This window comes from Anguilla anguilla, chromosome 15, assembly GCF_013347855.1.
Source record: "Anguilla anguilla isolate fAngAng1 chromosome 15, fAngAng1.pri, whole genome shotgun sequence".
Taxonomy (NCBI): domain Eukaryota; kingdom Metazoa; phylum Chordata; class Actinopteri; order Anguilliformes; family Anguillidae; genus Anguilla; species Anguilla anguilla.
In genome coordinates, this window is record NC_049215.1 from 29,561,473 (window position 1) to 29,577,056 (window position 15,584).

General features: G+C 40.7%; 2 protein-coding genes across 2 annotated transcripts in view; one reads left to right on the plus strand and one right to left on the minus strand.

Moving 5' to 3' along the window:
* Window positions 1-5,652, minus strand: part of kdm6a (lysine (K)-specific demethylase 6A) — an 87,286-nt gene extending 81,634 nt beyond the window's left edge. Inside the window, 2 exon segments of the mRNA XM_035392554.1 lie at window positions 4,733-4,796; window positions 4,937-5,652. Coding sequence (XP_035248445.1) covers window positions 4,733-4,796; window positions 4,937-5,106 — 234 coding nt within the window. The 5' untranslated portion in view covers window positions 5,107-5,652.
* Window positions 5,653-7,918: 2,266 nt separating this feature from the next.
* On the plus strand, window positions 7,919-14,687 carry fundc1 (FUN14 domain containing 1). Its single transcript, XM_035392556.1, has 5 exons — window positions 7,919-8,015; window positions 9,172-9,328; window positions 10,674-10,749; window positions 12,133-12,261; window positions 13,939-14,687. Exons 1-5 carry the CDS (start codon window positions 7,997-7,999, stop codon window positions 14,014-14,016), a joined length of 459 nt encoding a protein of 152 aa, XP_035248447.1. The 5' UTR covers window positions 7,919-7,996; the 3' UTR covers window positions 14,017-14,687.
* Window positions 14,688-15,584: the final 897 nt, after the last annotated feature.

Genomic DNA, 15,584 nt, shown 5'->3' on the forward strand with positions numbered 1-15,584 from the left:
TGTTCCCTCTCCATAGCAACATGACTAAGTCAATCTGCTAAAATCCAGTGTAGCCAGACATAAGTTTAACTTTTGAGAAACCAATTAAATGAGCAAATACAAAACTGCATACTGCAAACTTTAAAACGGTGAAATAAAACCAATTCTAAAATGAAATCAATGAAACCAAACATAAGAAATTTGCTCCTCGGATACTGGAAAGAAATGATTAGATTTACTCAAGAGTGGATTAGATCAGGGCTTCCCAAAACTCAGTTGTGTGGCTTTGGTGCGTTTGTTGGTTTTCCTTCCGTCTAAACTGAAAAACTCCGAAAAACATGAGCCTTTTGTTTGACTAAAGCCTAAATTAGCCCTTTAAAATTATCTGCCCACTCAAGCCATACTATGCAAATATATGCAAAAATAAATAAGTTAGGCCTAACTAGTACTTACTGATCTGCTAACCAATAAATTCAGCTCCCAGATTGCCAATTGGCTAATCTTCCCATTAATGCTACGATTTAAGTAAATGTATTTAACCGAACGTAACCGTAATCTGTATTTCACTTACTTTCTTTTTTTATGTTTATATGCCATATTCCAAAGGAGGTGCTATTGAGGTAAAGATAGAATTAAACAGCCTTTAACGGAATAATCTACATAATGTACTGCTTGACATCAATGTAATAAACTATGCAAAAGGAAAGAGTTACAATGTAACAGTTTTTTGCTACAAATTTAAATAAAACACCATTATGTAGTCTAATCCTTAATTTATGCACTCACGTTTATTATTAATTCATCCAGCTGTTGAGACCGTTACCTACCTCTGTTAGGTTTTTGTCCCAGTGTCAACATTTTACACGTTTTCTGGGTGAAAAAACTAACCTGTCAACTCTCTTTTGTAAATGCTGAATGATGGGAGATGCCAGTGCTTCCATCAGTAATGATGAACACTTTCGGGGTGCACTATGGGCAGGTACAAACCGATAGTCCAGTGTTCAAATGATAACTAATAAAATTAGCAGAACAAAGCAGTTCAATTATGCTTTTAATGACACAATTGAACATAAAACCTAGCAGCATTTTAGAGGTCAGACCTGGGCAACATGCATCATATCACTAAAATACTGTGCAAAAAATGTACCTGGTCTTAACAATACATCAGAATGTACCTACCAGATTAATTATATTCTACATACGGCACCCATTTTGCAGATGCGTAAATGTTCTACAATCTCAGCATCCTTCTGTAGTTGCTGTTCCTCATTCCAACTGACAGGTAAGCCTAATACAGACTAAAGTATCCGGCTACAAGTGTGTTCATGAGCATGTTATTGTTCTAAATGTTCACACGGGGTGGGGGGGATGGGGGGGGGTCCCTAAATCAATACTATGATCATAAAATAGACCGCAGTCCACAGCAGCATTCATAAATCCACATAGCCCAGTACTAAGCATGCATTTTTCTTTTTACAGAGTCAGGCTAATTCAAAGGGAAAAGAGATGGGATTCCAACAAGAGCACTACGGCTGGTGTTCACGAGGCATGACAAGGACTCAGAGAATCACACAGGTGCGGTTAATAGCAAGGGTACAACTACAGTCTAAAACACTATCGCCACAAGGCAACACTTAGCTAGCCACAATTCAACAGCACTTACGGAGGGCTGCTATCATCCTGACCTGGGTACAGACTTTGAAGGATTTTTTTTAGGAGGCAGAAGTACGATATGCAGTGATTTACCAGCTGTTTTTTAACCATGGTCTCACATTCGACCATTCGGAACAGGAGAGAGCTGCATGTGCATTACATCCTGTATTACATCTCCTCAGTGATCCATCAGAATAAGCCAGATACAAAGGCCATAAAGCATTGTGATTGCGAGTTATTTCAATTCGTGCTTCCTGCATACCGTGGCATGCATGCCCCCACCCCCCGGCCCAATTTCCAGCATTTCAACAGTGCCGGTTACCATGGCAGTTGGCACGCCACAGTGAACTTCCATTTCATTCACTTTGAAAATTTTAATTGTGTTTTCAAAGGTGAATTCCGTAAGTCTGTGAATGATTCTTCAACTGCAGAAACTCACCCAGATTACACCTTTGCTCTTGTACCAACAGTGACTACAGTCAGCAGCCTCCAGACATAAAAATGCTTGTGACAAGACATCCATCAACTGGATTTCAGTTCAACAGACCTTCCTGTCTAACTGATGACATGGCGCTCATGTGCACAAAAGAATGACAAGTATCATCTCAAACTAACAGGAAATATAACATGAGCTTATCTATCGTATTGCAAAATGAGAAATCACACAGACCACTAGCTACAAAAATGGCCTGCTAAAAAATACATAATTGCATTAATACGGGCACACGATTCAAAGAGAGCTCGTTGGATTAGTCTCCTGTCTAAACCCAGACAGGTTTAAGCACATTGCTTTTGTTACCCCAGCCTCAATTACAACACCATGCTAGGTATGGCCTTAGACAACTCAAAGGCTAAATAGTAGCTCTAACAGACAATCTTAAGACACTGATAAGTCCTATGAAAGCAACAATATAAACACATTGGCTTGAGGGTCTCGTCAAATGTATTACTCGGGAAGAGCATGTTTTTCTTTTAGGGCTAACTAAGAGCCTCGTCCTTTCAGATTATGACAGCGCATTTGATACAGGCAAAGCAGCAGAGAATGAACTCAGTGACACGAAGTTTTGCCTGATTCATAATCGGTACATTGTTCTTCGTAACCTTGCATGTTTGCACACTTTTTGTGTCCTCAGAAAACAAATATGGCTCATGGACAACAAATGTAAATCCACGGATTCGACTGACGATCAATTCCAATTGCTGAACTTCAAACTAAAAATAATTCCCAACTTGGGTATGCCAACAAGCAGATTGTCCGTTTGCTAGGCGTACTGATATTGCATTATCCTATTAACGCCAATGTTTATGTAAACCCTTTGTTTGTGCGTATCCCCTCCCCCAAACCCCAAAAAGATCATTGCAGATTAAACGGAAAACGTTTCGCTGTTGCAGGACCTTAACTGAGCCATGCGCGCGGTTTACCCGGCAGTGGCTTCCACATACAAATCGGAATGCACACCGCTGCACACATCGGAGGAACCTGGCAAGGAGAACATACGTTTCGTAACAGTCAAAAAACTTGATCCTAAAACCGAGTGTAATAAACGAAGCCTCGGTGACAAGTGAGTGCTTTGTTTAATACAGCGCTAGCGAGCTACGGTTAACCAGCTAGCCTACCAAGCCAGCCTCATCCAGTGATTTTGGGGACACATAAGAGGCCGTGCTAAATCCTCGAAAATCTCCAGCACCTTGGAAGTGAGACGCAGAGTACTGTGCGGCTAAAATACCGTATGCACTACTCAACACAATACAAACAAAACTAGCTACGATCTTTTTGTGGCCTTTGTTCAGTGTCCAATGTTCTACAGGTTGATGATGATGTGATGCAGAAACGGAGGGTGGAACGCATGCCAAAACCCCTGTGCCAAATCTACAAACGGCTGACCCTTGGCATGTATAATGAACATAACACAATAGTACGAAATGTATTTAAACCGACATTGTATTTCGGTTTATTCGCCATAACGAGTTACATTAGCTACGTGGGTCTCCTATATTACCCACCGATGTTTCTCACTTTTCTCCTCCCTGTCCCGCCATCTTGGGCCGATCCAAGCAGCCATTACTAACGTTAGCTACATTGCTAGCCATGTTTAAAACCACGAGCAAAAACTGAATTTCAAAGCCACTCAAAACAGCGTCATGCGGATAATCCTATCAGCATATAATAGCTCAGCATATAAAGAATCATGTGCAATTTAGCTATTCTGCATAGTAAGGACTAAGTTAGTTAGCAATTACCCAGCTAGCTGACATTATAGTCGAAAGAAGCTTTGGGTCCAAACTGCATGAGCGTGAAACTTAGAAAATAACATGTAAGCAGCAAAACGCAGATGGGTAGCCAACTACCCAGCTTGCAACGATGGCAAAAGTAAACATGGTTTCAATCCACGACCAAGCATGCCGCACAAATCAAACTTCAATCTCCAATGCCCAGTTCAACTCCTTATAGGCTATTTGAATAGCAATTCTTGCTCCTTCTCACAACTCACTGATCGCTCATACGAGAGACATTTGTCCAAAGGCTAGTTAGCAGCAGACGATTAGATTCATTGCAATTTGCCGAACTGTCAAAATCACAACTAACCATTTAGCTTGAAAGCTACCTCGTCTACTCTTGCAAGTCTGCCTGCTAGCTAACGTTACTCAGCCACAGCTGGCACTGCAGAGCGAGTGCAAATTAACGGTATAGAATTGTTATTTATCTTATCGCTATATTTCATATCATGCATATCCATTCAAATACTAAAACATGTCACCACGGCTAAAAAGTGAACTTTAATTAGTTTTGTGCCTCGACTGAGCCTTAGCTCTATGAATCACAATGTGTTAGCTCGCTGGCTACGTGGTGCTGGATTAGGAACTGAGAATGGTGCGTAAACGCAGGTTCACTGGCTAACGCTAGCTAGCTGTCTATGCGCACATTAAGAAATCTGTCTTAATTATCCACTGTCTTGTGCACTAAGTGAGTAAACAAGTTTCCAAACAAACATAATTATCTATCCATAATCCAGGTGCTAAATACACGAGAACAGCTTTTTGAGAAGAACCGGCAAGGGTCCCATTATTGACACAGCTAGCTAGCTAACTGGCTAGTTACCTTTAACAGCAAGGCCTTCGTTCTGGCGCCATCTTCATGAAGCCTCTGAAATCCAAACAGTCGGCTGCAAGGCAGAGAACAACACAGGCGGCTCCGTGTTACTTTAAGTGCTCCACTTTGAATTTCTATGTGTTTTGGAAACAGGAAAATGTGTACAAAGACATCAGAAAACACAACAAGTCCGTGCCAGGTCGGGTATCTAACCTGTCAATTTCGACCAAGCTGTCCCTCTCCTGCGCTGTCAGCCTCGGAAAGTCCTCTTCGGTTTCACTCGCTTTTCCCGCCGCCATTTTCTTTTCCTCATCACCAGCAGCGCCGAGACTTCGAACAGCAACGCAGGCAGCAGCGGCGAGCGACACTCCGCACGATTTCATGGAAACGCAACGGGTTAGCAAACCAGAAACTCCACCAAATTAAAAACCCGAACGAAAAATAGAACGGGGAAAAGCAACTTTTTTCCAGGATTAAAATGTAAAAGAAGTGTAATTCCGTAAGAAGAAACTTCTGCGATCTTCTTTTTACATTTTTATTCAAAATATTTTATGCCGCCAATACCGTGTGGTGCATGGAGTGCTGATGATGTAGGGTTGTTAAACAGGGCGTTATTTGGTAATATCACAAACTTCCCCCTAGCCACCAGCTCAAAGTTGTTGTAATTGTGTCACACAGGCGAACCCACGCCGCCGCCGTCGGAACGCCCTCTCCTCCTTTTCCCACCAATGGTATCGGTTGTATATCGGCACGTGACTGTCCTTATCTTGGGGGTCCTTTCTCTGGAGCCTCGTTTCTCATATAAACTTTCTCGAGAAGGATGAAAAACACTCAACTTTACGCACCCGTGCTCGCTGTTATGATTGGTTTGCCCTTCTATAATAACGTGACGTTAGTCGGTGTTCAGATGTCCTATTGGATACAGCAGCTGTCGTTTGTAAGTACTGTTAGCATACTCAAAGTAAGAAGCAGCATGTTTGGTTGTTTGGCCTGATATATACGAGCAATTTGCGAAGGCTGCGTCTTTTACTGGCGTGTTTGTGGAAGCTAGGTACGGTAATAATTGATTGTGGTACGATATTTGTTGTTACAAAGGCCAGTACACAAGTAACACGTCGCGACTGTGTCTTGATCGTGCATTTTCATCAGAACAGTTGCAATTATGCGATTTTCTAATTTGGTTGGTTGCCTTGATGTTGGGCACAGCACAAATCCAAGAAAGGTTAAAAACGGGTTTAAGTTGCATCTTTTAGTCTTTAGATTTTTGCTTGCTTTTGGTTGTGTTTCTGTTGATGATGTTGGTAACCGTGACTATTCTCATACAGTCCTTACTGCACTGCACACGAAAATGTACAGTTTGCGAAAATGTAATTGAAATAACCATTCTAAAATGGACTTAATCTGAAGATTGTCTCACAGTGCTTTGGGAGCGCTGAAAATATGTTTTAATTTGCTTGTAATCATTCAAAGCCTGCTTGTTTTAAAGGGGCTCCACTGCCTAAATTGGTACAGACCAACTGAACAGTAAATCTGTCCTGGGTGTCCATGGAAGAGATTAATGGCTTTCTGTCATTACTTGTGGAAATTAACCTGTGAAATATGAGGGAAGGAAGATGAGGGAAAATGATCACACCATTCTCTCTGGCCTTTTCCCTCAGACGGCAATGTCAGTGAAGCGATATAAAATTAATATTGCGGAACCAAGTTTGCCATTGTGAATGAACATCATTATTTTAAAAGAATTATGAACATTACGGAAGATAACTTTCAAGCATGATGGTTTTTATGTTTCTCTATCATGGTGTTGCAGGATGCCACAAATGTATAGTGCCACCCATCTAGTGCTATACTGTATATTTGTCAGAAGTCAGTCTGGGTATACAGAAAGACACTACTTCTATATAAACATTTTTTTTGGTGTTCTTGCACACAGGGCTCCATGGTCCAGAAAAATGCCCCTCAATTTTATATAAGCTTTTCCATGTCCTTCAGAAATGCAAAATCCTTACACTGGTTATTTTTAGTTCATCCAAGGTGTACATTCCCAGTTAAAATGGACTACATACCATGTTTTCTTTGCTCAGTATAGGGTTCTCCACCATTCTTTATGCTCAAACTTAGGGCCTTTTCCTAAAATAGTAACAGAACCGTTTCTGAGTTAGCGGATTCCTTTATTTGGAGCCAGCCAAATGAATGTTCTCATTTTACAACATGACTATTTTACTTTTTGTTTTACTTTAGATTTGCTTTCATTGCTGGAGCATTGTTGGTCATCTCTTAAAATGAGTCAGATTCAGGTACAATTGTGGTGCTGATGTACTGAGATTAGAATATTTATATATTTAAATATTCTTTAATTGATAATTGCATTTTAGTTAAATTGCCATCTGTATTTGTGTGAACTGTAAAGTGAGACTGCTGTATTCATAAAAAAAGATGATGGAAATAAAAACTAAACCATGCAAATGAGACAATGAGTTCATATTCTTAAAATAATATAAATAGTTGTTGGAAATGAGAGATAACAAAAAAATGTAACCTTTACGTGCGACTGCTTATGCAAGTCTCCATTAAGTTAAGCTGACAATGTTTACTCGAAGTAAACTGGCACATTGCCTCTGATCAGGGCATGCTGACCTGCTGAAAGTGGTTTTAAGTAGGCTAAACATAGCTTATGCTATTGTAATATTGTAAGGATTGTAGCATGAATTCTGGAAGGAATCAGCAAACTTAATTTGGTTCCATTCAGGAACATTTATAAATGATTTGCACAAGTATTGAATTTGTATTCACTCACAATTTAAAGAAAGTGCTTGAAAATGGTAACTGACCCTGTGCAATGTGATGGAGGCTGTTGTAGATGTTGGTTTAACATGAAAATGGTAAAAACAGCCTTAAATGTTACTTTTACCAGTTGTTGGCTTTCTACATTTACTATGTCAAATGAACGTAGACTTAAATCTGCAAGGTTTAACGAAACGTGTGGTTTTGCTGTGTAGCTAAATTTTTATCTAAAAGGTCTCTTGCTTGTTATTTGTTACTTTAATTATGGACGTGATGATTACAAAAAATATATTGTTTGTCATCACCGTGCAGTGGGCCTTATTTTTTATATGTAACGTTTAGTCGACATTTCAACTACTGGGCGTACTATTGAGTTTATTAGTGGTACGACCAGGCACTGGGCTGGGAACTACTTGTCTTTTTAAATGGTGACGTAGTAGAACTTAGTGGGCGTTATCAGGAACGGCTACATTGTCAACATACTGCAAAATGGCCGGTCGCAGAGAAGGTTAGTGAGGTGTATATAGCTAACTAGCTGTGTGTAGGTATCGCAGTGTTACATGCCTCAAACAAAATGACATAATTGCAGCATTCCATTAAGTTTCTTGGCCTTAAAACCGTAATGTACTACCAGACTACGTGCTACTGAAATTCCATTTTGTGAATGTATTTTTTGTAGCAAATGCTAGCTAACTACTACCTAGCATGTCTTTGTAGCTACCTGACTTTAGCTAGCTTGCTAGTTCATTTAACATTCAAATAAAATATGCTGGTCTTTAGCTTGCTATTACTAGCTCTACAACAAGGAACAACATTAACACATCACAATCATTTGTTTAGATATATTAATCGTTAGTCTACAGGTTGTTGGTGGTATGCTGCTAAATAGCTAGTTGACAGAATAGCCAACTAGCTAGCTACATCAACAATCTATAGTATTAGCCAACGAAACTGATCGGAATGCATTAGCTAGGACCATGTACTGTTGCTTTCTATATATAGCTGTATGCTAATATTACTTACCATGCCCACATTTTGCGAAATTGTGCTGCTAGTTAGAAATTAATGGCTCTGTCAATCACTGCCAAGCTCACTGAAAGTGCGTAGTTTGCATATGGGCATTGTTTAATTTAGCTAGTATGAATAATTTTTTTAAAGTGACAAACCAGCACTTTTGCTAACGTCGCTGGGAAACCATATTTGTAGCACGTGAACGTTTTTATTCAAGAAGTTTTTCTAAAAATGTGTTCCATTGTAGTGTTCGTTTATTAGCTACTAGGTGCAGGGCTGATTGATCTTTTTCAGTTTATTTCTAAATTTGATGAAGCTGTAGGTCCTGCTGTGAGTTACTAACGTAATCCAGAGCTATATTGGTTCGCACAATAACACAGGCAGGTGTGGTATAGCGTATTACCCTTGCTAACGATATTTATTTGTGCTCCCTACCGTTAAAACGGACTGCGTGGGTAGGTTTTATGCAACACCAGGTTCTTTAAACTCATAGAGAATATGGAGATTCGTATTGTGTCATGCCATTTATTCCAGACGATTGATCTTTTCAATACTACCTGTTTAAAGTATTCTGGAAAGACACTTAAATAAATAATACATTTGGAGGTCTTTTCTGATCAAATTTATAAACTGATGCCAATCTCTTCATTAAGATCCAGAGAGTGAAGATGACTCGTATGAAGTGTTGGACCTTACTGACTATGCCAGGCGGCATCAATGGTGGAGCCGTGTTTTCGGGAACAATTCTGGACCAATCGCAGAGAAGTACTCTGTGGCCACTCAGATCATGATGGGGGGAGTGAGCGGCTGGTATGTAACGTTTGCACAGGTGATCTTGAGGCACAGAGGGATAGTGGGGGTGTGACCGTGAGCACTGTTCTTCAGTCACAATGCAATGGCTCGCCGTACAGCCCTATGAACGCCAGTCATTTATAGCACCAAGTGTGAAGTGTTACGCTTGCCATTATTAAAGTCTCAATGCATGGTGTTGGTAAGCCGCTAAAATGGAAATTCTGTTAAGACACCAAGGAGCTTCTGGGAGACTCGCCCAATTAAGGCACTATTCTTGTGTGTGCATATGACCCAAGGTCTGATATTGAACCAGAGTTATACCAGTCCAGTTCTGTCTGCAGCTTGCTGTTCTGCAAAACCAGCACGTAATTGGCTGTGATGCTGTTCAGGGAGGGCAAGAGTGCTGTTAGCGCGATAGCTGTGTCTCAGCATTCCCCAAGTCTTGCAGTGCCCTTTCAATCAGTGCAAATTTAGCACAACCAAACCTTTCTTTCAGCTCTGATTTCTGATGGGTATTATCTTTTCCACAATTCAGTATACAGTGAGCTCCATAATGTTATGGACAAAGACATATTTTTTCTTGATTTGGCATTTGTACTCCACAATTTAAAATTTGTAATCAAACGGTTCTCATGTGGATATAGTGCAGATTCTCAGCTTTTATTAAAGGGTATTGGTGGTGAGCTCAGTAATCACATAGGGCCTGGTAGGCCAAGGAGGACCTCTACAGTCGGTGACTGAAGAATTCTCGCCATAATGAAGAAAAAACCCCAAATACCTTTTCGATAGATCAGAAAGACTCTTCAGGAGGCATGCGTGGATGTGTAGATGACTACTGTCTGCAGAAAGCTTCACAAACAGAACAGAGTGATGGCATGAGCAAAGTGTGGGGGCCAGAAGGAGCTGCCCAAGATCCAAAGCACCCCCTCCATCTGTGAAGCATGGTGGTGGTGGCATTGTTATGGTTTGGGCATGTGTGGCTGCCACAGGTACTGGCTCACTTGTCTTCATTGATGATGTAGCTGCTAACAGCAACAGCAGAATTAATTCAGATGTGTACAGAATTATCTGCTCAAGTTCGAGCAAAAGCCTCCAAACTCATTGAACAATCTCAAGCAGTCATTGCGTACAAAGGCAGTGTGACAAAGTACTGAACATGACTACTTTCATTTACATAACATTAATGTCCCAAACGTATGGTAATGTTGAAATGGGGGGGTCTGTGTATAAAAAGTGCTGTAATTTCTACATGGTGAAACCAAAATGTATAGAAATGCCCTTTAAAAAGCTGAGAATCAGCACTGCACTTGTTTCAATTAATGCATGGAACTTCGGTGCTAACAGCTTTCTTTTCTCCTGAAAGGTGTGCAGGATATCTTTTTCAGAGGGTGGGAAAGATCGCAGCCACGGCGGTTGGTGGAGGATTCCTCTTGTTGCAAGTAAGGCTGTGTAATTTCATACATCGTACTGTACAAGCTAAGGCAACGTCACTTCAGGAAATGGCAATGTATTACCAGGAACTACAAGGATAACCCCCCCACCACCAATTTGTCTGCTCTAGATCATTCATAGAATCACTGATTTTGTTTTTCCTCCTCTGTGTTCTGGGAACTTGCTAATGTTTGTTAAAACCGAGGGCGTTCACATGTTACTGCGTAACATTTAAAATAATAAAAATGCTCTTAATAGTAACATTCTACGTTTTAAAGCTTGACTAATGCTCAGTAAACCTAATAGGCCTGCTTGTGCTCATTTTATTACGCCTGAGTAGAGATGGCTGCATTTCAAGCTGACCTTTAGGAACAGTAGGATGCGCTTGTTTTTAGTCGCTGTCTTATTTGGGAGCTTGTTCAGAACTTGGCCTACAGTCTAGAACTCTTGCAGGGATTTGAATGTACTCTTCCTCCTTCACGACAGAGCACATATTGTCGCTCAGGTTGGCAGCTAGCTGCATCTTTGCTTTTTTTTTTACTAAATTCTCTTTCGTAAGTGTGATTCCTAATGCATGTTAGTTATTTGCATATTTTTCAGTTTAGCTGATTGATATAATTGCGATACTTAAAGCAGGCTGACCGTTCTCCTTGTGGAACTGACTGCTGCTCCCAGATGGCCCTCTCCTATCCAGATTGCAGATCGCATTGCATCTTTCCCGCAGTTAGAAACCAGCTATGCCTTATTTGAGTTCCTTCTTCGTCCTCCCATTGCTGGCTCTTACAATCGAAGTCATCTTCTTCCACTTCTGCCTTTTCAATATATTTACTGAATTTTCAATTGGACAGTATGCATTTGTAATGAATTGGTCATGTCCATATTACGAAATAAACAAGTACTAGAAAAGTACTCAGGGCAAGGTAACATGCAATTTTGTTAAAGGCGATATTTAACACCAAATGTGCAATTTTATGTATATATGTATGTATTACAAAATATATACGTCAAACCATTTAGTACCATGTTAACCAGATAAATTGATATTGATAAATTGAGTATAGAAGACAAACACAGGAACATCTTTTCCAACTGTCCGGAACACTTCCTTTGCTTTTAAAAGCATAGTGCTAATCTCAAACCAAAGTGTAAAATAACTGATACAAAGCTAAATGAGGAAGAATGCTTCTGTGGTGGTAAAAGTTGAATTCTAAGACTTTGAATTTGAAAAATGTCCAGACTTCGAATAACCGAAGGCTCTGTGAAGTCACGGTGCTTTGTGAACTGTGAAATGTTCCGCCAGATGAAATGAAACGGATATGTTTTGACGCTTATCGCTTTTGAATTCCATTTACAGTTTGCATTCACGTTTTCCTGCTGTTTTTATTTTGCAGATTGCAAATCACAGTGGGTATGTGCAGGTCGACTGGAAGAAGGTCGAGAAGGACGTGAACAAAGCAAAGAAACATCTGAAGAAAAAAGCCAACAAGGCAGCACCTGAAATCAACTCATTCATTGAAGAGGTGAGGCCTTATGAACTAGGGTGTTGCTTTATACAGCTCTTACGTAAAAAGCATTTTGAATTAAAATGCTGTATTGACTATGATACCATGAAATTATCAGTTAGTGTTTCGCATCTGCAAGGACCTTGACACTTAAACTGTCGTGTTCTACTGTTCCATTTGTGTGATGTTGGAAATGGGGCCATGGCTTGCAGATTTTATACCAGATATGCAAGTGTTTTTTTTTGGGGGGGTGGGGGGGGAGGGTTTAACCGTACATCCCTATTTACTTATCCAGGGGTTTGAAGTTGGCGTCTCAAAAAAACAAAAAGCCAATGGATCCTGTTTTTTTCTTCATTTTTTTTTCACACATTCCCACAAATGTGGCTCTTGCCGTATTAATAAATGAGTCCTTCCGATGTTGCAGCAGCAGGGTGTCCTAATAATGGCACAGTTGTCATTGCTGCTGGTCCTCAGCCGTATCTCCCCTAGGCATTCTGGGAAATGTGTGAAGTATCCTGAGGAAGTACGAGGCACCGATAATGTGATGATGGAAGTGGGCTGTGGAGGGCACACAGCTTTCATTGCAGACATCATTAGCTGTCGTTATGTGTTGTTATTGCATTCACACTCATTAGCTTCTGATCTGAGGTGTCATTATTGTGTGCTAATTAATTTATGGTGTGTAGTAATCCCTCAGTTTCAAATTGATCTGAGAAGTGTAATTTAGGTTAATGTAATCACTTTGAAATGGCAAAAAAATGTTTTATTCATCCTGAAGATGAACAGGCAGCGATCTGTAAGCATCCCCCCCCCCCCCAATCAGTTTGCCCTACTTTATCACATTCATTAAATATTAAAGTAATGGCGCCCCCTATTGGTAGATGAAAAGAAAGCATTCATAAAGAGCATTCGTATAGGGATATAATGCATTTTCTCAAACTTAGAATTGGGACCTCCCCAGTCCCCATGTACTCTGGTTTTCATTTCAGACAGTCTTGTGATCGATGAGGCTTATTAACATGATTTGGTGAAATGCTTCCATAGTTTTGTGCTTAAAGCAGGGGTCTGCCACCCTGGTCCGGGAGAGCTGTACGCTCTGTTGGTTTTTGCTGTCAGCACCCAATCCAGACCCAGGTAACCAGATGAAGTGAGTTGGCTCTAATGGATTAAGTGCAGAGTAACAATGAAAACCAGCAAAGCCCGTGGCTCTCCCGGACCAGGGTTGCAGTCCCCTGCCTTAAAGTGATTTTATCAGAATGAAGGTTTGGCGCATAGCCATTTTCTTCTTGTCATTATTGCCTCCTTTTCCACAAATGGTGTAGTTTTAGGGTTCACATTACAGGCCTTTTTTTGCTCGGATCCGATCTTTTGCATTCATTGTTCACATTTTGAACAATAAAGAGCCCTTTACACTTGGAAACGGTCATTTTGGTTGAAAAGTAAACCAGCATATACGGGGAGGCCTCAGGGCTGAGTTTGGCACCCCTGGAATACTTTACTATAAACATTCTAATTCACAGTATTATCAATGAGCAATTATCCCCTTTGAGAAAAAAAGAAGAAGAAAAAAATCAGCAAATTAAAATTGAAGAATGTGGGAGCTTCTTCAGGACTTTTCACGCTGTTGGGAAGGCTTCCTCAGTTTTTGTGATACTGTATGACAGTGTACTTTCTTCCTTTCGCCTTTCCTTTTAGTCTACAGATTTCGTGAAGAGGAACATTGTCCTTTCCAGCGGATTTGTCGGAGGCTTTCTGCTCGGACTGGCGTCTTAGAATCCGGCGTGGGTCCACCGCCAGGCCAGGCTAGCCCAGGCCGGCCCACGAATTGCTACTGCACACAGGAAGTTGTCATAACTGTGAAGCATTTCCTCCTGTTCCACTGCGGGAGAAACGGGGAGATGCGTATACTGTGAAGCAGCAGGGATGGGAGGGTGGACGCACCGTTTCGGCTGTGCAGGCTGCTGAAATATTACCCCCCCCCCAGCCCCCCTGTAAAACTGTGCCTCTGTAGCCAGTCACCCCTGGCAGGTCTCGCAACCCAACTGACACCCAACTGTACATAGGATGAGCTTCACTCCTCGCATTACGGTCATCTATGTATTGTGGCTTGTCATTGGTGAGATGCGTCTTCAGGCAATCTGTGGCATCCTAGACCACGGTCATATTATTTAAGTGTTCTAATGTGCTAAATAGGAACCAGTGCAGCTTCACGATGCGTCCTCTTACCAGTGTAGAAAACATGATTATGTTCAGTAATGAGTCATTATCACATTGTTTGGATTCATTTCTTGCCTTTTAACAGCGCAATATTCCTTGACCTTCAGTATAATCTATGTCTCCTCTCTCCCTCATGAATACCAAATAGCCTTTTTTTCCTTTAACTATGATTTTTAAAGTGTACAGCTGAAATAAATGTGTTTGAAGCCTAGTTTGGCAAAACATCATGTTTTGTTCGTTATTTTTCCTAAGGGAAAGAAGCCAATGTTATGTGTATGAATTGTTCCATATGATATTGTTGCAGCAGATCAGATTGAATTATCATGTATTGGGCAGTAATGTGCTATGATATCCCCAATGTGTTATGACATGCATTTGGCTAAAGTGGCCAAATTAGAGTTTTGTGAATGACCTCTTCAGTGAGGTTTGAAAATTGATTCTTGATCCATAACTACCTTCCAAAAATGTTCAACCCTCATTATTGTTATTGCAAAGACAAACTAAAATATATTTAAATGAGATTTTTTAAATCCTTATTTTGAATTGAAGGTTTATTTTGAATCCTTGTGTATGCAATTGCATGACTGCAGAATAAACATCACCAACTTTTTAAAGTCTTCTGACGGAAATGGCAGATCAGATCAGTCACGCTGCCTTGAAGACCAAGAAACTGTCTGTGTAACTTCAAGATTTGAGTTTTTAGGAAGGAAGATTCAAAAAAGACTGGCTGTGCTTTGACATTTTGTAGGAGCACTATTAAGTCTTAAGCATAATAAAATGGGAAACAATGGCACAACGCATGCACTGCCAAGATTAGGCTGCCCCACCTGAAAAACGGGACACAAAGGGCAAATTTCAGAAAAGTGACCAAGGAAATGGCAGAAACCATCCAGAGAAGCCGCTTCTGACGGGGGCCAACATTATGTCAGGCCGGGAGTTTGCCAGAAGTCACGTGGTTTTGTGGTAAGATTAGACTAAAGTTCACCTCTTTGGCCTGAAACACAGCCTGTCACCCAGGTAACTCCATCCCCACTGTCAGGCATGATGGTGGTGGCAGCCTCATGCTATGAGGTTGCAATTCAGCAGGAGAGACTGGGCAGCTTGTTTCCATCAAAGAGGAGATG